Source organism: Pelmatolapia mariae, linkage group LG8 (genome assembly GCF_036321145.2).
Source record: "Pelmatolapia mariae isolate MD_Pm_ZW linkage group LG8, Pm_UMD_F_2, whole genome shotgun sequence".
NCBI lineage: Eukaryota > Metazoa > Chordata > Actinopteri > Cichliformes > Cichlidae > Pelmatolapia > Pelmatolapia mariae.
The window spans coordinates 16,151,694-16,178,673 of NC_086234.1; the positions used below are offsets into that span (position 1 = coordinate 16,151,694).

Genomic DNA, 26,980 nt, shown 5'->3' on the forward strand with positions numbered 1-26,980 from the left:
CAGCATCACCGGCCGTCTGCTGCATTGCTGTGCTGACCAGCTAGCAGGTGTTTTCACTTTCATTTTCAACGAGTCCCTGGCTAAGTCTGTGGTCCCCACATGCTTCAAGAGATCCACCATCATCCCTGTGCCTTCACGAACCGGGCCACACGGCCATGAGAAAAAACCCAGACATGAATAGGAATGTCTTCCAAACTACTTTATTTTTAAATAAATAAAACAGAAAAAGAAAACCTACTGTCAAAAAACAAAATAAATCATGATGTAAACATTTTAAAATGAACCTGAATGACCTGAAGATAAAACTCATGAACTGGAAACAGAAGCATACAAGATAGGTTTTGTTGCAAAGAAAAAACTGGAAAGACAGCAAACAGGAGCACTCAGAGCAAATAAGAAGCATTTTCACAGATGTCAAATATTCAGCAACATCCACTTTTCAGACCATCAGTATTCCTCTATGTATATAAAAAAATCTTCTGATTCTACTTTTAGTTCTTTTACTTATTAAATTTATACTCAGTGATTATATGACTGCTGAGTTTGCTGTAATTTGTGCATTAACTTGATTTCTCTAGATCAGAATATTTGCAGTCAGCAAACAGACTATCAGGGTCACCAGAGATGTCAAGAGGTCTGGAGAGCTGTTTGCTTTCATTCTTCTTTCTGTTAGAAAACAACCAAAATCTACAGTAAATTCAAACTTGGCTCATGAATCCAGTTATCACGATCCGCTGATTATGAAGCTGTATCATCTACAAGATTGCCTATGTTGTACAAATGTTACCTGTGTTCAATACTAGCGGTTCCAATGAAATGCCTTCACTGTCATGGTAGGAAATATCCCTCACCACTCTTGCATGGTAAACTGGGTAGCAATGCTGTGGAAAGCAGAGTGATTTCAGCAGATGAAGAAATCCAATAAGTGGTATTGTAACACTTCTGGAGTCGTTACATTATACTAGGACCAGTTAGGTTCGACTACTGGAGTAGTAATGAGTGTAGCATGTAATAAAGACCACAGACCAGAAAATACGTTTAAATTGCCGGCTTGTTATTTTGTGAAGACAGAGAATACACAGTTAACATACATTACATAAAACATTCAAATTCACACATTTAAGGAAAACAAGATATTTTCTTTCCCTTTTTAGTTCAGTAATTTCTGTTAATTTATCCTATTTATTTCAAAACCTTTTATTGGGCTTTAGAAGGATGCTATTTTCAACCTAGGTTATTGTTTATTCATTTCAAGTTCTAAGTTCAAGTTTATCCTTTGATCTATTTGCGTTAACACGGTGTTATTTTAAATCAAGTTCAGTTCTTTTAGGCCCAAGATTTAATTTAATCTTGGTCTAGGTTCACCTTTACATTTCAACCATTCCTTATTTTGTTTTAACCAACAAAATTATTTACATTTCCATTAACACCATTACAGCATTAAAATGTAAGGTTGACCAAAATAAATTAGCAAAAGGCTGAACAAATCCCTTAAACAAACAAATAAACAAAAGAAACTTGTCTCTGTGTCCTTTAACTATAAATCCTGGAATTGCTCTGAATGATTATCCAGTGCTTTGAAAGTCCACTGTTCTTTTGCAGAGGTGTATGGATTAATCCTACCAGTTTTTTAGTGAAAGAGTTCAGCGTCCAGCAGGGGGCGGTTTCCTTTTTCCTGCTCGGTACAGTTCAATGGGTCCCTGGGTGGCTCGCCATCTTGTTTCTCGCTCAGCGGATCAAACTCCAATTCTAGCTCGGCATTTCCCGATCCAAACCTTAATGGCCTACCATAACAACAAAGCAATATACATAAACATTTGAAAATATCACACGGGTAGCCCTTAAATAACAGTAAAAGTCCGTTTTTCCCAGCTTATTTAGCCGTAAATGAGGTGACGCCAATATGGCGCGCTGAAACACCATCAAAGGCCTTTGAACTGCAGCCTGTGTGTCGGTTAAACACCAATCCACCGTTTTTTAACATAAAACAACATAAATCTGCTACCTTGGCTTTCCATTTGCATGAAATAAACAATATAATACAACAAAACATTTCTTGCATGAAATAAAATACAATTTCTAAACTCACCAAGTCCCGTTCAGTTACGTTCACAACGTCACTAAGGCAAAGACAGGTCGGAAAAACAAAAATATGTTCTCCAGAGTACAAAAATGGTTTTATGTAGACTTCTGGCTTGTTTTTACTATTTTTTCACTCGTTTAGCAGCAGCTCCGCAAGGACTGTCTGCATTTCTCCCTCTCCAGCATCAAAAAGAAGGAACAACCCGATTGGGTGTGGCTGATCACAGGAGTCACGCTGCAGCGTACCCTTTCACAATAAGAGTCTGAACACATATTTTAGTCATTTTACCTCAATTAACATAAAAACACCATGAATTTGCAAGTTTTTTAACCTTTTAACATGTTTTTAAACACAAATGAAATCTTATACCATGAATTATATCATTGCTGATGTTTTTAATGAATTTTCTTAACCATTATGATCTATTTATTGACCATTTATCACCTGTAATATATTTCTTATGACTGTTTTTACTAACAGGCTTTTATTTATTGACAGCTATGTTAACCAGGGTTACACCCTCCCCTCTTAAATGTATGCAAGTCCCTTTGCATAATGCATAGATCAGACTACCTGGATATCATGGATTTCAATAGAGCCTGTGACAGCTTCACTTAAGCTTTGGAACAAAGATTGAACTATGCCGACAAGAGGGTTGCCTAATTGAGGGTAAGTTAAGTGCTTGGGCTTTGTTCTCTCTCGGGATGATCTTCTGAGCGATTGCTCTGCTTCAGGGTCATTTCTTTCAGTTTCATTGTTTACAGGTTCAGTTCCATTCACCTGAGTTTGCGTTGCTTCCTCATCATTAGTTTTCGTTGTATCCGATGCATTGTCCATTTCATTTTGTGGAGTTATTTGAGCTCCTTCCTTTGCAGGTTCAGGCAAGTTTTCCATTTCAGGTGGTTTCTCCATTTCAGGTATTTTGTCATTTTCAGGTAAGTTTTCCATATCCAGTAGGTTTCCACAATCAGGTAAGTTTACAGTTTCCGTCATGTCCATGTGCTCTTGAGCAATATCAGGCACTGCCACATGTTCTGAGACTTGAGAATTGTCTGATTTGGGTTGCTCATTAGCATGGTTTGACTTAGCCTTGGGAGGAAAGACTACTTTGTATTCCTCAATCGACCTTGAGATCTCCTTGGGAGGAGGTGGAGGGTAATACAGAGGGTAGTTATCCTCCTCAGAGTGGTATTCAAGTTCAGGTTCATCAGGATCAGTTGTTGGGTGTTGACGTGTGCTTGGCCGATGAGGCTTTACTTGGACTGCTGGAGGATTTTCAGGGGCACTTGGCAAAAACCCACAAGGTAACAAAAGGTCTCTGTGGAGAGTTCTAGTGGGACCATGGTGATGCTCAGGTTTGACTGTGTATACTGGGAGGTTGTCTTTTTGACTTACAACCACGTGGACGATGGACTCCCACTTATCAGCCAATTTGTTTTTTCCCCTAATCCGAACATTCCTTACAAGCACGCGATCTCCAACACCTAGGACAGATTCGGTTACATGTTTGTCATATCTAGCTTTGTTACGTTCAGCAACTTTGCTAACATTTTTGGTAGCCAGTTGGTAGCTCTCCCGAAGGTGAGATTTGAGGGCTTTAACATACTGTGAGTGAGATTGCTGCTGGCGATGGCTCAGGGGGACATTGAAGGCAAGATCAATGGGTAACCTAGGCTGCCTGCCAAACATTAACTCGTACGGCGTAAACCCTGTACTTTCATGTTTGGTGCAGTTATACGCTAGGGCTGGGCGATATGGCCTAAAATTCATATCGCGATATAATTTGAAGCATGTGCGATAACGATATATATCACGATATATTCTTTTCTTCTGTATAACGTATTTTCCACACTATAAGGTAGTGCTGGGCGATATGACGATATATATCGTGTGGACGATAGAAAAGTGTCTATCGTGCCATTTGTCTTCTATCGTTTATATCGTACTAACTCAAATTTTATAAATTATTACATGAAATATATAATTAACCCTTTACAACCGGTCGGAGCAGGTACACTCCGTTTTACCTAACTATTTTTAAATCCCTGTAGAACTGGAACCACATAAGGTAGTGCAATAATTTTTTTTTGCATGTGAAACCGGAGTTGTACTTACATCTTATGCCATTAGCTTGTCCAAAGTCACGGTTTCCTTCCACATATAACTTTGCAAAAATTGCATAAGAAGCACTTGCAGCAACAAAAACACAATATTCCAAACTTGCAGCAACAAAAACACAATATTCCAGAAACAGGCTTTGCCGACGTTCATAAGACTTCCTACGTTGGCATATACGTCAGCGCGAACTATCGCACGTCCGGCATTACCTGCCCGAAACCGGAAGTGACGTCATTTTCGCGAAAGGGCCTTATAAGCCTATGTTGGTGTTTTTAAAAGACATGTTTGACTTTATGTTTTTCTGTATCGTTTCTGGGATGCTTAGAACTCAAATTACACTGTTGGAAATAGTTTATTTTGATGCATTATAATATTTATTTTCATTTTTCCTGTAGTATATAAAAATTAGTGTATCTCAAAAATAAAACTATGAAGACACTCAAAATAAATTTCTCGTGGTTGGAAACTTTTGTATTTACAGTTTTGAGGGATACACCGCTTAAATTTTTTTTAACTAGAAATATATGTAAAAAACAAAAAAACGATTTTCAATTTTTTTGTAGTTTATTGCACTACAAGTTTTTGCAATTTATGTAGTTACTATGGACTTAATGCATACATATTATTAAAATTTGGGCTATAACGGTTGTATTGATATATGGAAACTTGAAATACTCCCACAAATGGCACTACAGCATGTAAAAACATAAAGATAAGCTCTGGCGGACTTGGTTCTATGGTAGGTCTTAAAGGGTTAAATAGCCTGTGGCAAATATATTAGTGTTGTCTTCTCACTATACATGCTCTTAACTTTATGCAAGTAAATAATATGGTATAAAAAAATGATATTTTTCGCAAAGAAACTCCGTCTCGTGGTTTGCTGCTGTACGTGCACCCGGATTTGCAACATACTTTACGGTAACTCAAAACAAAGACTGCACCCTCGGCACTCGCTGTTTACAGACTGCGTACTTTCCAGATGACCACAGGTCAGGTCGTATATCGTGATATATATCGTTATCGTGATATAAAATAATTCATATCGTGATAAATATTTTTTCCATATCGCCCAGCACTACTATAAGGCACACTTAAAATCCTTTAATTTTCTCAAAAATCTAGAGTGTGCCTTATGTATGAATTCTGGTTGTGCTTACTGACCTTGAACCGATTTTGGCGTGTAGAAATCTGTTAAAAAATGTTTTAGTACAACTTTGGTAAGCCTGCTGATGGACTGCTTGATGGATTGTCAGAGCATTACGGCTGCCGTAGTGAGGAGTAATCTGGGTCCAAAACTCCGTCCCCTTCAGGTCCCAAAGTCAAACGAACACAGAGTTAAAAACAGTCTAAATTCTTTCATCTTTAATTAAATCATCAGCGTTGCTGCTTTATCGGGTGTAACAATTAAGTTTAACATCCATGCATCCGTGAAAACAGAATTTATTAAATTTAACGGAGTTAGAAGTTAACAGGAAGTTAGCTCGCTAGTTTATACCTAAACATTTCATACCATGTTCTGACTGAGAGATTTTTGAAACTAATTAAAACGTACAGCTCTGCTATCACTCCCAACATAAATGAAGACAGGAAACTAAACAGCAGTGGCGTTTGCAGGGTTACCGAAGTTAGACTACCTGGTATATAATGTTGTGCTACGCGATTGCTAGCGACACAGCTATGTTAGCATAACATTAGCACAGTGAAGCTGGAGGATGAACGGCAACTTTTTTTCCACTCAATAAAAGTTAACGTGAGGGATTCTGGTGGTTAGGGACAAATGCAATCGCATAGCAGGATGCTATACACGGGCCAAACTTCAGTCAGGAGAACATAATTTACTGATGATAATGGTTGTAGCCGCTGTGATACTTTCTACCAAAACAGGCGCAGCTTGATGACATCATCAACATGCGCTATCGCGATAGAGCGATATAGTCAAAATCTCTATCGTTGGCCAAATCTATATCGTTTCTATCGTATATCGTTTATATCGCCCACCCCTATTATACGCGTGAACGAGTGGCTTAACAAAGTCACGCCAATGTTTCTTGTCTTCATCTTTGAGTGTACCCAGCATGTTTAGCAGGGTTCTATTAAACCTCTCCACAGGGTTTCCCCTGGGATGGTAGGGTGAAGTTCTGACTTTTTGAATCCCAGCTAGGTCGCATAACTCTTTGATAGTTTTTGACTCAAAGTATGCTCCCTGATCGCTATGCAACTTCTCGGGAAAACCGTAGTGGATTATAAAGTTTTCCCACAGGGCCTTGGCTACAGTTTTAGCCTTTTGGTTGGGAGTTGTCATTGCTACAGCATACTTCGTAAAGAAATCTGTGATAACTAAGACATCTTTAGTGTTGCTGCGATCTGGTTCAATTGTCAAGAAATCAATACACACCAACTCTAGAGGTCTGGTGACTTGAATGTTTACTAGGGGCGCCGCCCTCTCTGCCAGGGTCTTTCTGCAAACACACCTGCTGCAGCTTTTGATCTTTTGCTCTATGTCTGAGGCCATTTTTGGCCAGAAAAATCTGGTTCTGGCTAAATCAAGGGTCCGGTCAAGACCAAAATGACCCATGTCATCGTGAAGGCTTTTGAACACCATAGGTCTTAGACTTTCAGGAAGGACCAGCTGGTACTGGGCCTCTTCATCTACTTTCCTTTTTCTGTACAAAATCCCATTCTGCAACTCAAGTTTGTTTAGCTCACGCAGAAGGATGCTAAGTTGTGGGATCTCGTTGCGTACAGTAGGAGGAGATGTTTCACCTGTTTTAAGCTGGTGTATGATTTCATTGATAGCAGGATCGTTTCTTTGACTTTGTCTTAACTCTTCTTCTGACAAGCTTGGAATGACAGGAAAAGCATCACACTGGTCGAAACTGTTGGGAACAGCATCAACGGACATAGACAGAGATGTCACAAGTGGGCAGGCGAGAGCATGGTCTGTGTCAAGAGACTGGAGGACTAGATGTTTCTCACAGATTGCACTGACAGCTTGAGTGGGAACGTGAGTGAAAGGATCGGTGCCAGGCAAGTGGTGTTGCACAAACTGACGGATCCGCTCCTGTTCCTTCAGGGAGACAAGGTCATTTAATGGCTCGAGATGCGGACGACGAGATAGGCCATCTGCGTCCATGTTTTGTTTGCCTGCTCTGTATCTAAGCTGGAACTCGAAAGAGGACAGGGCGGACAACCAGCGATAACTCGTCGCGTCTAACTTAGCGGTGGTCAAAATGTAAGTTAGAGGGTTACTGTCAGTTATTACTGTGAAAGGACTGCCATATAAGTAATCGCAAAACTTTTCCGTTACAGCCCATTTGAGGGCAAGAAACTCAAGCTTATGAGCAGGATAACGGCTTTCGCTTTTTGATAGTCCTCTACTTGTGTATGCAGTTGCTCGCAACTCTCCCTCCTGCTCTTGATAAAGCGCTGCCCCTAACCCAGTTGTGCTTGCATCTGTGTGTAATACGTAAGGCAACTTTGGGTTTGCAAAGCCTAAAATTGGGGCAGAAGTTAGTTTGTCTATAATCGCCTCAAACGCTTTCTGACAACTCTCTGTCCATCTCTCCCCAAAAGGAGCTTTTGGCTGAAAGTATTGGATGTAGTTGGACTTAGAGCTATTGCTTTTCCGCAGTGGGGGGTATCCGGCAGTTAGGTTGGTAAGGGGTTTTACGATCTTAGAAAAGTCCTTAATAAACCGCCTATAATACCCTGCAAACCCTAAGAAGGAGCGGAGTTCTTTCAAGTTCTTGGGACTTGGCCATGTTTTTAATGCTGCTACTTTTTCAGGGTCTGTTTCTACACCGTTTTGGGAGACAATGTGCCCTAAGTACCGAACTGACGTCTGGAAAAACATACATTTTTCAGGCGATAGCTTCAGACCGTATTCTTTGAGACGATTAAGCACATGGAGAAGGCGGGTCTCATGTTGTTCGAGGGTTTCGGAATAAACTATAAGGTCGTCTAGGTAGACCAGGACTTCCTTAAGGTTGATGTCGCCCATACATTTCTCCATCAGCCTTTGAAATGTGCTGGGAGCGTTTGTTATGCCTTGGGGCATCCGGTTGAACTCGAAGAACCCCATCGGAGAATACGAAGGCTGTTTTGTGCTTATCTGCCTCATCGACCTCGATCTGGTAGTACCCGCTTTTGAGGTCAAGGACCGAGAACCACTTCGATCCTGTCAAGGCGGAGAACGCTTCTTCCAAATTAGGAAGCGCGTAGGCGTCTTTGATGGTGTTCAGATTCAACTTGCGGTAATCTACACAAAGTCTTACGTCTCCGTTTTTCTTCCTTACCACCACTATCGGTGAGGAAAATGGCGACTCGGATTCGCGAATGACACCTGCATCGCTTAGCTCCTGCAAATGCCTCCGTACGGCGTCAAGATCTTGTGGTCGTACGGGACGGGCTCGGTGTTTAAAGGGGGTTTCATCGCTCAGTTTGATTTGGTGCTTTACTTTGTTAGTGCAACCAAAGTCTGTATCATGTAGTGCGAAAACCTCCGACATAGTACTTAACTTTTGTGTGATTCGTTCTTTCCATTCAGCAGGGACTGGAGAATCAGCAAAGTTAAGATGAAGCTCAGCAGGGTTTGAGCTGGGAGTCTGTTTGGACTGTTCTGTGATCTGACTGTTTGGTATGATCTCTTGAATAGCATGCATTTCAGCAATGACACTTTTCGCAGGGATAACTATGTCATGCTTACTTTCATTTCGCAGGACCACTGGAAGCTTTTGTGAGGGTTTCTCAGCAAGGGTAAGTAGACAGTTGGTGACCAAGACACCACCTGACAAGGAGGATGTAGAGGGGGTCGCGACTACTACCCACCTGCCTGAGTGTTCAGTTTTTCCCTCTAAGACTCGACTTTGGCCTGCAGGAATGACTTCAGGCTCTTTCCCTGACAGAGTGACAAGACCAAGGCTGTCGTCCTCTTTTTGCTTGTGTCTTTGTTGTAACACGCTCAGCACTACTCTATAACCATAGGGCAGGATACTGAGGTTTGTATCAGCCAAGGAGAGGCTTTCAAAGACAAGGTCAAGAGTGTTAGTGCCAATTAAGAGACAAGACTGAACACTAGAGCGTGTGTCTGGAACAACTAATGCAAGAGAAGACACAGTAAGTTCAGTACCAAAACAGTTCTTTGGAAAGGTAATGTCGACACAAATATAGCCCGAATATGGGACATTCTGACCATTTGCAGCTTCGACTTCTAGCAGGTCCTGTATTGGATGGATTTCAAGGTCTGCAAGATTATTTTCATAGAACGACCGGGACACTGTGGTCACTTGCGATCCGGTATCAAGAAGGCAGTTGCAAGCTTGATCATTGATTTTTACTTGAGCAGTGTACTTAGCTCCAATTAGACCTTTGGGTAGTTTCACAGTGGCTGATTTACTGTTTGACAATCGTTTTTTGGGTTTATGTGAAGGTTCGGTGGGACTGGTCTTATCCGTAGCACCCATTTGTCCCGCAATGAGGGCTCCCTTTAGTTTAAAGGCTGTGTTTGCTTGTTTTGTCTATCCCACAGTAACTGTTTTTCTTTCAACTGTTTCCTTTTGTCAGTGACTAAAGACAGGTTTGGGTCATTTGGGCACACAGAGGCAATATGGCCGTCTTCGCCGCACTGGAAACAGTATCCAGGCTTGGGCCTACTCTTTGCAGCTTGGGGTGTCAAGGGGGTTTGTTCTGGTACTTTAGAGTTGGTCTTGGCATTAACTTTTGGAGGGTTAGACTTTTTCTTAGGAGGATATGGGGTTAATGTTGCGAGATGGCTTTGGAGCTGACTGATTTGTGCCTTTAGTTCTGTGACCAGATCTTTTTGAGCATCTACTGGTGGGTCTACTTTCTGTTGATCATAATATCCTATTAGAGCGATTAGAACATGCTGTAGGTATTACAGGTACTGTGCTGCAGTGGTTTGTATCATATCTATTTAATAGACTCCAATTTGTTCAAGTAAATGGAGAGTCCTCTTCACACACTAAGGTCAATTATGGTGTTCCACAGGGTTCAGTGCTAGGACCAATTCTATTTACATTATACATGCTTCCCCTAGGCAGCATCATTAGAAGACATAGCATAAATTTTCACTGCTATGCAGATGACACGCAGCTCTATCTATCCATGAAGCCAGGTAACACACACCAATTAGTTAAACTGCAGGAATGTCTTAAAGACATAAAGACCTGGATGGCCGCTAACTTTCTGCTTCTTAATTCAGATAAAACTGAGGTTATTGTACTTGGCCCTGAAAATCTTAGAAATATGGTATCTAACCAGATTCTTACTCTGGATGGCATTACCTTGGCCTCCAGTAATGCTGTGAGGAACCTTGGAGTCATTTTTGACCAGGACATGTCCTTCAACGCACATATTAAACAAATATGTAAGACTGCTTTCTTCCATTTGCACAACATCTCTAAAATTAGAAATATCCTGTCTCAGAGTGACGCTGAAAAACTAGTTCATGCCTTCATTACTTCCAGGCTGGACTACTGTAATTCCTTATTATCAGGATGTCCTAAAAACTTGCTGAAAAGCCTTCAGCTGATCCAAAATGCTGCAGCAAGGGTACTGACAGGGACTAGAAAGAGAGAGCAGATTTCTCCTGTTTTGGCTTCCCTTCATTGGCTTCCTGTTAAATCCAGAATTGAATTCAAAATCCTGCTCCTCACATACAAGGTCTTAAATAATCAGGCCCCATCTTATCTTAATGACCTTGTAGTGCCATATCACCCTATTAGAGCACTTCGCTCTCGCTCTGCAGGCCTACTTGCTGTCCCTAGAGTATTTAAAAGTAGAATGGGAGGGAGAGCCTTCAGTTTTCAGGCCCCTCTTCTGTGGAACCAGCTTCCAGTTTGGATTCGGGAGACAGACACTATCTCTACTTTCAAGATTAGGCTTAAAACTTTCCTTTTTGCTAAAGCATATAGTTAGGGCTGGACCAGGTGACCCTGGATCCTCCCTTAGTTATGCTGCAATAGACGTAGGCTGCCAGGGATTCCCATGATGCATTGAGTTTTTCCTTTCCAGTCACCTTTCTCACTCAGTATGTGTTAATAGACCTCTCTGCATCGAATCATATCTGTTATTAATCTCTGTCTCTCTTCCACAGCATGTCTTTCATCCTGTTTTCCTTCTCTCACCCCAACCGGTCGCAGCAGATGGCCGCCCCTCCCTGATCCTGGTTCTGCCGGAGGGTTCTTCCTGTTAAAAGGGAGTTTTTCCTTCCCACTGTCGCCAAAGTGCTTGCTCATAGGGGGTCATATGATTGTTGGGTTTTTCTCTGTATTTATTATTGTGCTATCTACTGTACAATATAAAGCGCCTTGAGGCGACTTTTGTTGTGATTTGGCGCTATATAAATAAAATTGAATTGAATTGAATTGGGGTTTCAATCTTGTCAGTTCACTCTGCAGCTTGGTTATTTGTGTTCGCATTTCAGTGAGATCGTTTTGCATGGTGAGCGCAGGAAAGTCAGCATTTGCAGCAATAGAGTGAGAGGCTACTTTTGGTCTGGTGGCAGCAAAATGTTTCTTCATTCGGCTTTCTTTTGCAGTATGCTTGTCCTCTTCTACTCTTAACTGTAGCAGCAGCTCGGTGAATGAGGGGGGTTTATCTTTTTTCCTTTCGAGCTGAAGATCTGTTAACAAGGCATTATCCCAACACCCCCGACAGAATTGACGCAGAAGGTGTCGGTCTGCTTCACCAGCTACGACACCACCTCTTTTCAGAGCTTTTGAGAGAGCTGTTTGCAAGCGATGGAGGTAGTGTGAAGGCTTTTCACCTGCATCTTGCAATGTGTTGAGAAATTTGGCGAAAAGCTCATCGCCATCCTCCACAGTGCCAAAAGCTGAATGGAGTAGTTCAAGATAAGCTGAAGGCAAGGCTTCAGGCCCCAGAGGTTTCACCACGTTGGCAGCAGGCGGTACAAGACTGTCTAAGATTTTCCGCGAGCGTTGCAAGTCAGACAGATTGGGATCTTGAAGTAGGAGCTCTACGCTGTGGCGCCATGTATCAAAGTCCACCTCATGACTAGGACAGGGCAGTTTGCCTGAAAAATTTCTGAGGCGGAAGGAGGCGCTCACTGGTGAGACAAGAGCTTCACTTCGCACAATGTGCTCTACTACAACCTTTTGCACCTCAGGATGTGTTATAAAGCTCTGCGGAATGGTAGTTTGTAGATCTGGTTGTGTCTGGTCGACAGACTCGGAGTCGCTGATGCATTCGTTAGCTTGCATCAGCGACGGTTCTGTAGTTTCACTTTGGATAGGTTGATCATTTGCTTGTACTTGGGTTGTTGGTTCACTTTGTGTGTCTGGGGTAGGAGCCTCTATGCTGTGTGTGACTGACTGAGCACATTGGGAAAGGTGTTCATGCAGAACAGCTTCAAAAGATTTGCCACGAAGTCTAGCAATGTTTTGCAGTTCATTGAAAAAACTGTTGGTGGCGACGTTGGTAACAGCTGCGATGTACTCAGGTGACAGGGCTCGTATCTGATAAGTGACTTCATTCGGACATTCAAGTGTGTAAGGTAGTAAGGGTTCAAGTGTTGACAGAGCAGCTCCACTCTCGAACTCCACAATAACATTTTTGTGGTAAGAAGACTTGGGATCATCTATCTTAAGGGTTCTCGCTGTTCGACCATATCTGCTTAAAAAGTCTTTTAAAGCTTCATCAGCGTCTGTGCCTGTAATCCCACTAACAATAACTGAGTTTGGGATTTTAACATTCTCTCTGTCAACTATTTCCATTTTGCCGGACTTGGCCTATTTTTGAGGTCTGGGTCAGGAAAACAACCTTGAGGAATCAATTACTACTCCTGGCTGGCTCGCCACTTCTGTAACACTTCTGGAGTCGTTACAGTATACTAGGACCAGTTAGGTTCGACTACTGGAGTAGTAATGAGTGTAGCATGTAATAAAGACCACAGACCAGAAAATACGTTTAAATTGCCGGCTTGTTATTTTGTGAAGACAGAGAATACACAGTTAACACACATTACATAAAACATTCAAATTCACACATTTAAGGAAAACAAGATATTTTCTTTCCCTTTTTAGTTCAGTAATTTCTGTTAATTTATCCTATTTATTTCAAAACCTTTTATTGGGCTTTAAAAGGATGCTATTTTCAACCTAGGTTATTGTTTATTCATTTCAAGTTCTAAGTTCAAGTTTATCCTTTGATCTATTTGCGTTAACACGGTGTTATTTTAAATCAAGTTCAGTTCTTTTAGGCCCAAGATTTAATTTAATCTTGGTCCAGGTTCACCTTTACATTTCAACCATTCCTTATTTTGTTTTAACCAACAAAATTATTTACATTTCCATTAACACCATTACAGCATTAAAATGTAAGGTTGACCAAAATAAATTACAAAAAACATGTAAAAACTGAAAACAATTCAGCAAAAGGCTGAACAAATCCCTTAAACAAACAAATAAACAAAAGAAAATTGTCTCTGTGTCCTTTAACTATAAATCCTGGAATTGCTCTGAATGATTATCCAGTGCTTTGAAAGTCCACTGTTCTTTTGCAGAGGTGTATGGATTAATCCTACCAGTTTTTCAGTGAAAGAGTTCAGCGTCCAGCAGGGGGCGGTTTCCTTTTTCCTGCTCGGTACAGTTCAATGGGTCCCTGGGTGGCTCGCCATCTTGTTTCTCGCTCAGCGGATCAAACTCCGATTCTAGCTCGGCATTTCCCGATCCAAACCTTAATGGCCTACCATAACAACAAAGCAATATACATAAACATTTGAAAATATCACACGGGTAGCCCTTAAATAACAGTAAAAGTCCGTTTTTCCCAGCTTATTTAGCCGTAAATGAGGTGACGCCAATATGGCGCGCTGAAACACCATCAAAGGCCTTTGAACTGCAGCCTGTGTGTCGGTTAAACACCAATCCACCGTTTTTTAACATAAAACAACATAAATCTGCTACCTTGGCTTTCCATTTGCATGAAATAAACAATATAATACAACAAAACATTTCTTGCATGAAATAAAATACAATTTCTAAACTCACCAAGTCCCGTTCAGTTACGTTCACAACGTCACTAAGGCAAAGACAGGTCGGAAAAACAAAAATATGTTCTCCAGAGTACAAAAATGGTTTTATGTAGACTTCTGGCTTGTTTTTACTATTTTTTCACTCGTTTAGCAGCAGCTCCGCAAGGACTGTCTGCATTTCTCCCTCTCCAGCATCAAAAAGAAGGAACAACCCGATTGGGTGTGGCTGATCACAGGAGTCACGCTGCAGCGTACCCTTTCACAATAAGAGTCTGAACACATATTTTAGCCATTTTACCTCAATTAACATAAAAACACCATGAATTTGCAGTTTCTTAACCTTTTAACATGTTTTTAAACACAAATGAAATCTTATACCATGAATTATATCATTGCTGATGTTTTTAATGAATTTTCTTAACCATTATGATCTATTTATTGACCATTTATCACCTGTAATATATTTCTTATGACTGTTTTTACTAACAGGCTTTTATTTATTGACAGCTATGTTAACCAGGGTTACAGTATGAAAGATTTTTACCCAGTGTTAATACAAATAGTTATAAGTAGTACGTACAGCTGTGCAGTAATTGTGTCTCAAAAGACACAGGTGGACCTGGCAGTGCAGGTAGATACATGAAACGTTGGTAAAGGTGAACATCCTGAATGAGAAACGGGCTACGGTGGAGACGCCGTTCTGAAGCAGCTCTACTGTGCCATCTGCTGGATTAGGACACCTAGTTAACAGCATAATGTGAAAGTTACAGTGTTAATGTGCAAACAACTTAGTTATGATAAGAAGATTATTAAAGTTCACCCATCACAAAAGACAAGAAAAGAAAAGTTAAGGCAATTTCTTTACTGTGTGGTGATCAGATCCCAGCGCACAGGGTAGCTGGCATCATTAACAGGCGTTGCCCAGCAAGAGTCCAGAATAGTGGAGCTCTGCCGCTCATCGATTCCCTGCGTCTGAACTAGAGCAGGGGGATATGGCCAAAAATATATATCACGATATATATTTGAAAATTTGCGATAACGATATAACTGACGATATAATTTCTGCGAGACAAAATACAACTCCACAACTTTACTAGCGCAAAAAAACCCCATCTATTTATTTTCACTTAAACAAGCAGCTGTTTTTATGTGCATTAAAGCTATATAAACATTTAACAATGCAAATGCAAATTCCTTGCTGAAAGTGTAACCAAAAGGCATTTCCAGTAGAAATGGGCTGACATATCCTGAGCATAACCATGTATAATATCCACTGAAGTTAAAAAGAGGAGCTTTGCAACAGTAAACTGCAGTGTGCCAAATAAAAAGGTCAAATACGTATTTTTCGGACTATAAAGTGCACGGGATTATAAGGCACATTAAGTGAAACAAAGCAGTCAGATAAATCAAACTTTATTTAACTCATTCTTCTTGCTTCCTCCACTTCTGTACCATTGATTCATTAATGCTGTATTCTATCACAGCTGCTCTATTCCCATGTTGTTGCAGTATATTAATGACTAACTTCGTATTGTGGATGGATTATCTCAGTTGTTCTCCTGGCTGAAGTTTGGTCCGTTTACAGCATCCTACCATGCAACTGCATTTGTCTCTAACCATCAGGAACCTTCACGTTAACTTTTATCGAGTGGAAAAGTGTTAGCGTTAATCCTGTAGCTTCACTGTTTATGTTATGCTAACATAGCTGTGTCGCTAGCGATCACGTAGCACATCATTATATACAACCTAGCACAACTTCAGTAACCCTACAAACGTCACTGCTGTTTAGTTTCCTGTCTTCATTTATGTTGGAAGTGATAGCAGAGCTGTACGTTTGAATTTTTTCAGAAATCTCTCAGTCAGAACATGCTATATCATGCTTAGGTAACTAGCGAAACTAGCAAGCTAACTTCCGCTAACTTCCTGCTAACTTCTAACTCTGTTAAATGTAATAAATTCTGTTTTCATGGATGCCTGGATGTTAAACTTCATAGTTACACCTGATAAAGCAGCAATGATGATCGTTTTATTAAAGATTAAAGAACTCTCTGATGCTTAGGGTTGCCAACTCCCTGAAAAATAAGGGACACCTCATGGCCAGGGCCGGGCAACCCAGTTGTCTTCACCCTTCCCAGTGTGGTGAATTTTGTAGCTCTTTTTTGTGTGTGTGAAATTATTTTTTTTAACCATTTGACTTGAATTTGATTTAAGTAGGGGAAATAAATGATAATTTAGCCATTTATTTTTAGCTCAAAATGACAACATTAACACAATAAAACAGGTCTCTTTCTTAAACAGAAGCCTGTCATGCTTAACTTTTGAGAATATAAGTAAATCTTTCTTTAAAAGAACTCTGTCCTCTTAACTTAAAATTATATAAGTTAATAGAAAACAATAGAATGAAAAACATTCTTGTAACAGTGCACATATAGTGCATTTAGTACAATTGGCTTCAGTTGAGGTATTATTTCAGCTTTTCTAATGCTAATCAGCTGCTCCTGTTTGTAAACCCACTTGTTCCCATGATTACGCATCATAACTCATCATCATTATTCATCTATGTATTACTTTTATGTATTAGTCATCTATTTGTTGTAATCATCTATCCTTGCAGTTGTTTATTACACAAAATAAATTATATTATCACACTTCTGGCCACATAGCGCTGATATTCATTGCACATGCCCATATTAACCTTAACCAGAGGTTTTAAAAAAAAACAAACCAGTGTTTACATACCATATCTGCTTTTGCCGTGGCCTTTTTGTCACGGCGTTTGTTTCCCTGTTTCCCTGTTGGCCATGCTTCTTGATGTGGTCATCTGTTGTCTTCTGGTATTTTCTACGCAAGCGACCTTTCCTCAATGAGATAAGCGGTAATCTGAATTGTCATACTCGAATTGTCATAAGTGTGCTGTCAGCTCATTGGTCACAAAGAAGGAGAGGGGCTGGGAATTATGTTTTCAAACAAAGCGTTAATTCCATTAACATTTATAGACTACTTTTGATTCTCACTGTATCACGGGACAAAGTGCGTCCCTTATTAGCTCAATACGAGACGTGTACTTTTGTTTCTAAATACGGGACGATTCCGTTTTTTAAGGGACGGTTGGCAACCCTAGTGATGCTGCAGTGTTTGTTTGACTTTCGGACCTGAAGGGGACCTGAAGAGGACGGAGTTTAGGACCCAGATTACTCCCAGATTTACGAGCACCTTAGTCCGACAAATACGGCAATAACGACGGCCCCCTTGCATGTTCTACAAAAAATGTGCTTTGTTGTGTATCTGACGGACAAACACCAAACCAGTGAAGCTGCACCATTTTTAAAAACCATTTCTGGTTCATCCATTTCACTCAACAATACGCTTTTCCCCTTCTCATTCTCCGTTGTGGCCGTGCTTTTTCGGCCATGTGCGTATGAAAACAAAGGCACTGCGCATGCGCATTTTACCCATATTCTACTGCGATATTTCATTTCCTTCTCGTTGCCTAACATTGTACCGCTATTACCGTGAAAGGTATGATATGGCCCAGCCCTAGTCTGAACCTCAATGTATAACCTCTCATCTATTTCCATTTCTAAATTTCTGTTTCTGGTCAAAGGGAAGTGGAAGCCAGGGTCCCGGTAGGGTATCATCCTTAAATGATAATGGCCCAGACCAGATGGAAGTCTCTTCTTCACAATGCTATAGGAAAACATGATAAAACAAGATGTTTTCAGGATTTGGAATTCATAAAGTGGTCAGGTGTGTGTGCAGTCTGTAGCAAAATATATACAAAAATATGTAACACAAATGAGGGGAATACACAATTAATGCATTAATAGAAAAGCACTGTAACTCTTAAGTAAATTTATTATAAACAGCAGTACAAAGATAGGGTGATACAGCCTAGAAGAAATTACATATAAAAGGGTTCAACCACCAATTAGAACATATTGCAGATAGCAATTGGAAATGATCAAAACAAATTGAGGTGACAGAGTCGGTGTACAAAAAATGAGCACATTAGAACAATGTATTTATTAAACAAAGACAGGGTAAAATGATGATGATTCACATGGTCATTTAGTCATGAAGACAATCAAACACTGAGATTTCTATAAAGTTCAGCGAGTTATGTACCTTTGGAAAAGTAGCAACCACAATGTCATATAACCAACATCCATAGACAGTGCCTGGGTCAAAGGATAGTCACAGGAGAAGTGCAGGTGGATGCTCTTCTCACGACTTATGAGGCCATCATGAGAGTACACATCCCCGCTGATGGTGTTCTCATAACTGAAGTGGGTCCCGTTGCTCTTAAGAGTAAGAAGACAAAACATTTTAGGCATATTTTCAAAAATTAAAAATGCTGCCCAGAAGATTCCTTCAATGTACTAATTTTACCCTCAGCATTGTCCCACAAAGCTGGTCATCATTGTTGAAGTGGAAAACCAGTCGACCATCCTCAAGAGTCCCATTGCAGGATTCATCTTGAAGATGGAGGGCATCAGAGTGGAAGCCGGCCTCAAACAGCTGACAGCGGGACAGAGATATGGTGCCAGAACTACTGACACAAGTGATGGATGAGTCTAAGAAGGAGAGAGAAACACAATCTGACTCGTTATGGCCAGTGTTGGGACTAACGCGTTATTAAGTAACGCGTTACAGTAACTACGTTATTATTGTGGTAACGAGCACGGTAACTAGTTATTATGCCAAAACCAGGAACGCGTTACTCGTTACTGGGATTTAGATAGGCTCGTTATTCGTTACTTCGTGTGGTGGATATCGCGGAGCTTCCACAGATTCAGTAACATTAGCAAGTGGTGGAAGCCAGCAGGTGGATGAAGGAAAAGGGAGGCAAGAGCAGAGACCCGAAGCGGCCGCCGGTCCGCATGTCAGGTGAACTGAACTTCAGGTAAGAAGTTATGACCTGCAGTCTATCGGAGTCAGATATAAACCAAGTTTAGGTGCAGTTTATTTTCGTTATGCTGACATTTTCGTACTGCGTGCTAGCTAGCATGATGGAGTTTCTATACAGCTGGGTGGGTGCTTTGATGTTACTGATGTTGAACTTTATTTTGTTCATACGGTTAATTATTAGAGTTGCCAACCGTCCCCTAAAAGACAGAATCGTCTGGTATTCAGAGAAAATATTACGCGTTTCGTACTGAGGTGAAAAGAAACACGATTTGTCCCGGACTTCAGCTACAATGAAAAAGACACAAAGCTGGAGCTGCACAGCTGCCTCTTCTTCTCTCATTCTCTCCCGTTTCTACTTCAATCACGAAAATGATCAATGATCAGCTGATCGGCTTTTCTCTCTTGTTTATTTATCGCCCACTTTGCGCCAGAAAGAGGAAACCAGCGGATGTTGTGCTAAACAACAGCAGCACGTTTAAGCTTGATCAGCTGTTGTTAGAATTTATTTAATATTAATTTCTAGTATCAGCTGATGTTTGCTGGAGCCACAGCTGTAAAGCTGCTGGTCATGATATCAGTTTGGTTATCTGGTGAGAGGGGAACATGAAGATGAAACCAGGAGATGTCCTTACTGAGTCATCAGAGCTGAACAGGTGATGGAGAAACAGGTTTACCTTTTAGGTGACATGAATGAGTTGAAGGGAAGTTATGAGCTGTTTCTGAGAGACAAATAACACCAGGATCCTTTTCTAAGTAGCTGACAGCTGGTAACTGTGCAGGGGCGGGTCTAGCAAAGTTTTGCCAGGGGGCCAGGTAGGGCATTACATACATATATACCATCAGAACAGTGTACATCACTGTCACAACAGTGTTTGTTTTCATTCAAAGGCTTTATGATTTTTCCTATAATGGCGGGCCGGTCTCTAGTCAAAATGCCCGGGACAATTTTTTTGTCCCAGTCCAGCTCTGTATGCAGCTCATCTGCAGTCTGGTGTTTCCTACATCTTCCTATTCAGAAGGCAGAATTTCCAAGTTCTGAGTACAATCAAAAGCACCACGACTGCAGTTTTTGTGTTGGATGTAAAAAGCAGGCTAGAATCATGGCGGCGGTCAACGACGGTCCAGGCGTGGGATTTCTCTTGTGGAAATCTGCACATTATTTTTTCCTTTCTATTGGTAGGTGGCACAGTGCACTTGTGGCAAGTAAGCAAGTTAGAAGACTGGCAAACTTGCTGGGTATCCAGTTACGGAAGCAACACATTAACAAGAGAATTCTGAGTAAAACCAAAGTTACTTTCCCTAGTAACTAGTTACTTTGAAAGTAACGAGTAACTTGAAGTAACTGAGTTACTTTTTTAGAGAAGTAACTAGTAATGTAACTAAGTTACTAATTTAAAGTAACTTACCCAACACTGGTTATGGCATGATATTTTTTAAAGCTGAGTCATCAATACTGATTTGAAAGACATTTGTTGACTTGACTGCTTAATATAAAGGCTGACTAATGCAGTAAATGCACTGCAGTTATTACTGAAGGTTTTAGTTAGCCCGCACCGTAGCTCTCATTGTTTGGCCGATGGTGGTGCTCATTACATAAGCAGCCATAGACACCGTCCTTCTCACCACACCATTCGTGCTCTGTGCAGTCCAGCTTTTCACAGGGGTCTGACTCATCTGCAGACACAGAGAAAGGATCGTCAGTGATGAATGGCAATGATTTAAATTTGTATTAAATGTCTTGTTTGAGCAGTACAAACATACCACAATGCAAAGCAGAGCGCCAGTCAGGGATGTCTAGCCCCAGAACAGAGCAGGTTTTCTCATAGGCTGAGACAGCAGAACACAGCATGCCATTGGCTGGAGTGTAGAGGCAGAGGTCGTAGACACAGGAAGAGAAAAATGGCTCGGGGTCAGAGTGCAGGTGACAGGCTCTGAATGGACCGGTGGTGTTGGTGATGACACTGCAGAGTTGGGAGTATTTTTCTCTAAAGGTACAGTCATTCAGTCCATCATCATCTTCATCAGTGGAGCCACATCTGGAAAAGACAAATCATACTGCCATCAGCTACTGCCTTGTTGAAGCATCAATAGTGATTTCCACTGCAACTCACCCTGGTTGGCTGGTGGGTGACTTCCAGCTGTGTCCAAAATAATTATCGTTTTGTGCCAGTGTGCCATTGGGTAAGACTTTGTCATCTGAAGGATCATTGTTAGAGTTTCCACACATCCCTGTGACTCTGTCATGACGGTTTTGGCCCAGTCTGACCAGTAAAGTGCTCTGACCATCAAACTGGACTAGCAAGTCAGAGGCATCAACCACTATGTAGCTTCCCTGCCTTACCACCTGAGCTAAGATTCCCACTGTGGTGGGAAGAGACACATCATTTCCATTTACCTGAGAGGACAAGAGATGCAATAAGTGTGTGTTGTTACTTTTGTGCAGATTAGACTAAGTAGAATGCTGTTCATCTTAAAAGTGATAGATAGTTTACCGTTACTCTTTTATTGGGTCCGATCCTGATGTACACACTTTCTGGATGATTTAAGAGGTATATGTCCACTGCAGACACAAATGACACACGGTTGTTTCCACGGTGATTGTTGGTGGCTATCACCTGAAACTGTGTTTCATTGGTGCCATGGTTCGTGCTCTCAGCGATGATGTAGGAGCAAGTTCCCTGGAAATGAGCCACTGCTCCATCAAAGGTGATGTAGTGTGGATCCCCCCACACAGTGCAGGTGGACATGGCATCGTAACAGCCCAGCTGGCCGTCTCTGATGGAGCACTGTTGTGCAGGAGTGCAAGATGCAGCAGAACATCGCATGTCATTTGGAGCATGACATTCACATCTCTGGGAGCAACCGTCTGTCCAGAAGGACTCGCCAGCCTGTGAACCACACCACACCAAATCATAGCCAAATTGATACAACAAATATAGTTCTTAAAATACCATTTTGAAGTTTTTTTTTTCATTAATTGTAGGTGATTTAGTGCAATAATTGCTAGATCACTACAAAGTGCAACTAATAATATAATGAATATTTTGACAGAGCAACTAGTTGTAACTTCTGATCTTTCTCCCACAGAAAGGACAGATGCTAAATGCCACAATTTCAAGAAATATGTGGAACAGAGATGCATGAAAAAGGTATTTAATCACGCTGATGTAGGTGTATAATCTTCAACTGATTGTTTAATGCATTCATTTATTTAGCGATAGCATTTTATCTTATTTTTTTTAAAACTGCAGTTTAAAGAGTTAGAGCAGGGGTGCCCAATCCCAGTCCTCGAGAGCTACCGTCCTGCAGCTTTTAGATGGATCCTTGTTCCGACACACCTGAATCAAATGAATGGCTTGTTATCAGGCATTTGCCAAACTTGATGGCATGCTGAAGAGGCAATCAAACCATTTGATTCAGCTGTGTTGGAGTAGGGATGCATCTAAAAGCTGCAGGACAGTAGCTCTCGAGGACTGGGATTGGGCACCCCTGAGTTAGAGCATCATTCTGCCTGTATAGCTAAATATTAATTATTTTCTTTCTATCATTTTTTCGGCTTGACTCTTAATTATTGAACAGAAACCAACATTAATTCCAGGATAGATATCAGATTTAAACATAATATTTACGGTGAAACTGTTGTCAAACAAAGAAGAAGAATGCTGGTGGGTGAGGCAGGATTAATTCCAGCATTATGGCAATATGGTCATGGTATTCTAATACTTTAAAAACTAAAATCATATTAGTGGGTTATTACCCTATTATTATCAGGTTAGTATATATGAAATGTACTCAGTAGATCACAATTATTTGCTATGTCTCTATTTTTATCTTCTTATCTCCACCTTGTTACCTCAATATTACCACATTATTACTGAGCTATAATAGACTCTGTTGTTTGTTTAAAATATATTTCTGAATTTTAAGCTTTGTCACATTCCAAAACACTTCACGAAACTTTCTAAATGTAAGAGGGGCAAGTCTGCTGATTCTGCTGATTTGAAGGGAATTACTTCAAAGAGTATTTACTATTGACTTTAATATGTCTTACATCATAGTAGAATCCATCATATTGGCAGCCACAGCTTTCCACTGGGACACACCTGGTCCCACTCTTGATGAAGCCTTCATCACAGAAACATCCCTCAGAGCAGAACTGCTCACAGGTTTCATCAATGCTACTGGCACAGGTGTGGCCACAGTCAGTACCGCACAGCTCATAATGGCCGTTGGCGGGACAGTCCAATGCTTAATAATGAGAAAAGCGAAAAATGGCAATAGTCAGACATACCACTTTTAATGTAATACAATCTGGATATAATGAGTGTTCTCAAATTAGTTAAGTGGTTAGCAGATTTCTTATAAATTTAGATATAAATAAAATATAATGACATGTTGACTCACTGCAGGTGGTGTTCTCTCTCCAGGGATAGATACGAACATTAGCAGACTGACAGGCACTGACATATGATTCAATGGCACTGCACAAGAGATCGTGGCCTTGTATTCCTGACAAACATACATCAAACACACAGTCGTTGAAATATGGTGCCGGGTCCACCTCCTCGTGGCAGAAACTGAAGGGCCCATCAGCTGCTTGTATCAAATCACACTGATCTCTAGCAGGCTGTTCATTGGTACACTGTGGACAGGAGGAGCCACAGCCGTCATCTGGAGATGTGACTATCGTTCCAGATGGTGTGTGAAAGTCATCATTTGGATTTCCATTGAAATTTCCACAAAGTCCGCATATTTTTTCTCTGTTGATGACAACAGTTAACAATAGTCCTTGTGTTAGTTTCATAAGGATAAATTATTAGTAAATAAATTATTTATATAGCTGGGATTATCCTGTTTTTTAAGGCATGTCAAACAATAATTACTGCAGCTTTGATGGGTGGGAATTGTACCTGTAATTTGGTGGTATGGAGATAAACACTGCACTATATCCATTATAGGTGACACTCAAGCCGAAATTAGTGCTGGCAACTACACGAGGTCCTGTTGCATAGATAGACACATTACCTTCATTCAAGATAATAGGTAAATTTCTAGTTACTCCATTCACCTAGAAGAGATATGCAAAGAAAATCAGTGGGTAGTTTTTCTCCTTTTTATTGTTATTTTTTTCTTTCACAGTAGCAAAAATATCCCTAAAATATATGTAGCTGCCATTTACTTCATGAATCTGAAATTACTTATAACAATCAGCTAATGAGAACTATCATTAACTACTTACTTGTACCAAACCTCTTCTGTCCCTTGACATATGCACGTCGTAGCCCCACACATTCACAAAAACTTCAGCTACTATTGAAAGTGGACGCCCATTCAATGCCTCATTCTTAGCTTCCACGGAAAACTGATTGAGCTCATCAGTGGCATTACAGAGGGTCACCAGAACATAGCGACAGGTTCCTTGGAAGTCATAGGCCTTACGATCAAAGGTGATGTAGTGAGGGTCTCCAGAGGCAGAGCAGGTGCCATGGGGGTTGGGATGGCAGCCCAACTCACCCTCCACCACACGGCAGGACTCCTGGGGCCCACAGGAGTTGGGAGTACAGTGGACGTTCCCGGTATTTCCGTTACACGTACACAAGCTCTGACATTCTTCACCATCCCAGAACTGCTCACCACCTTGGTGATAGCGTCCTTGGTGATAACATCCACAAGATGTTGGTGAAACGCACTGGTCACCATTGAGAATGAAACCATTATTACACTGACAACCCTCCTGGCACACAGTATCACAGGTGAAGGGGAAAGAGAGGCTGGGGCAAGCAGAAGGACAAGAGGTTCCACAGAGTTCATAATGGCTGTTTGACGGGCAGGTTAGTGCTGGAGAAAAACAAACAGTTTAATATTAAAAAAAGAATTTTTTAATATTTGGAAATCATGGCTAGAATTAATTCAAAAACAGTTGAATGCTTACCACAGCCAGTTGCATTTCTCCATTGTCCTAAGGCAACACCCTTCTGTTGACACATTAGTGCATAATCTCGTAGGACGCCACACAGAGTTGATGCTGGATCGCTAGAACCCCTCATGATCTCCACACATACATCCACCTGCTGCCTTGGGTCAATCTCAGACCAACAGGGTACAAATGGCCCATCTGGTGAGCTGAGAATGCCACAGTACTCACTAGAATTGTAATTAGCTGTAGAATTTTGGTTCATGCTTTCGACACACTGAGCAGCCAGAGAGCCATCTCGCCAACTTTCTCCAAAGTCCTGAGAGCTGTTGACCAGAACACCATTGGGTGTGCGGAAGTCATCGTGTGGATGACCATTGTAGTCACCACAGAGTCCACCCAGTGAACCATTGTAGACACCAGGAGCAGTGACATGGACAAAGTGAGGCCAGACTGTCTGCACAGTTACACCAAAGGAGGTGCGAATGATAACACTGTAAATGCTGCTGTGGAAGATCTGGATGCGGTTGGATGGAGTGCTGAATGGCAGCCTGATCAGCTGACCATTAACCTGCAGGGTCATCCAGTTTTTTGCAGTTAACAAGACTTAAACAGTATTGTGTCTATGTACACATAAATAAAGAATTAAAGGAAGAACATATTTTTTAACCAAGTGTTCCATTAACTTACCTTCACTTTACTGTTCCTTGCCATCTCAATAGATATGTGTATCCCCTCTGCTTCAAAATGCAGAATTCGTGCAAAACCTTGCTGGCCTCTTGGCACTTTTTCTGCTGTCACCATGAAGTGTGGGTGACTGGACAGTCCCATAACTTTGGCAAGTGTCAGTCGACACGCTCCAGGATATTGGTATATCAGTCCATCAAATGTCTGATATGACCCTGGGCCTCTGATCCAGCATGCTGCATAGCTATTTGGTCTGCATCCTCTTTCTCCATCTTCCACTTTGCATGATTCAAGTGGGCCACAACCATAAGAGTGGCAAGTCATGGTGCCATAACTGCAGCTACAACGTCTCCCACAGTCTTCATCTAGTATTACAGTTTGTCCAGAGCGGTAGTAGCGGCCCTCAAAGCTGCAGCCACACTCAGCATGAGGTACGCAGACCCCACCACTGAGGATGTAGCCTGAATCACAGATGCAGCTTTCCTGGAGAGGTAGAGGGCAGTTATGGGTAGAGTTGGGATTAACACAGGTAGGTGGACATCCTGTGCCTTCAGACTCAAAGTGGCTGTTGGCTGGACATGGCATTTCTAGGAATAAGAGAAGAACATCGATCTTTACATCAGTGGAATTTTAATACAATAATATTTTGAAATAATGTAAAAAATAAAGTGATTAACATACCACAAAAGCCAGGTCTCCTCCAACTTGGTAGCTGAATACCACTTTGTTGACACTGACTTGCATACACACTTAGGGATTGACAGAGAATAGGTTGGTACCCTCCTCCTACACACAGATCATACAGACAACTGTCCACAAAGGACTGTGGAGGAAGTTGTTGATGGCAAGTAGCGAAAGGTCCAGAACTACTGCTGAGGATACCACAGTGGTCAGTGTTGCTGTACAATGCTGTCTCTTCTACAGTGCAAACAGCACAGTCCAGACCTCCGCACTGTGGCCCACAGCCAGGCTCATCATCCCCAGATGCTTGCCAGCTGTTAGCAAAAACCACATCAGAGCTCACAACTTCACCGTCACGAGTTTGAAAGTCATCTCTACGAATGCCATTGAAGTTTCCACAAAGACCGCATGTTGCATTCTGGTAATTGTAGGGCAAGCTGATCTGGACATAATGATTTGTGTCATAAGACACCACTAAACCAAAGTCAGTGCTGACAAAGACAGAAAAACCTGACTCATAAACCTGCACGGTGCCATTGCTAAGGAAGAATGGAGTGGATGCAAAGTTCCCGTTAAC

The 26,980-nt window shown here is 41.3% G+C and overlaps 1 protein-coding gene across 1 annotated transcript in view; it reads right to left on the minus strand.

The window, feature by feature from the left end:
* Positions 1–574: 574 nt before the first annotated feature.
* Positions 575–26,980, minus strand: part of LOC134633516 (alpha-tectorin-like) — a 46,035-nt gene continuing 19,629 nt past the window's right edge. The window contains exons 10-27 of the mRNA XM_065471578.1: positions 26,404–26,980; positions 25,726–26,309; positions 25,054–25,606; positions 24,361–24,959; positions 24,032–24,189; positions 23,526–23,881; positions 23,173–23,369; positions 21,614–22,009; positions 21,233–21,516; positions 20,883–21,157; positions 20,676–20,795; positions 18,603–18,787; positions 18,339–18,514; positions 17,750–17,900; positions 15,079–15,179; positions 14,794–14,953; positions 788–881; positions 575–606 (exon numbers count right to left, since the gene is read on the minus strand). Of these exons, the coding sequence (XP_065327650.1) occupies positions 575–606; positions 788–881; positions 14,794–14,953; positions 15,079–15,179; positions 17,750–17,900; positions 18,339–18,514; positions 18,603–18,787; positions 20,676–20,795; positions 20,883–21,157; positions 21,233–21,516; positions 21,614–22,009; positions 23,173–23,369; positions 23,526–23,881; positions 24,032–24,189; positions 24,361–24,959; positions 25,054–25,606; positions 25,726–26,309; positions 26,404–26,980 (4,998 nt within the window). The remainder of the gene's footprint in view (positions 607–787; positions 882–14,793; positions 14,954–15,078; positions 15,180–17,749; positions 17,901–18,338; positions 18,515–18,602; positions 18,788–20,675; positions 20,796–20,882; positions 21,158–21,232; positions 21,517–21,613; positions 22,010–23,172; positions 23,370–23,525; positions 23,882–24,031; positions 24,190–24,360; positions 24,960–25,053; positions 25,607–25,725; positions 26,310–26,403) is intronic.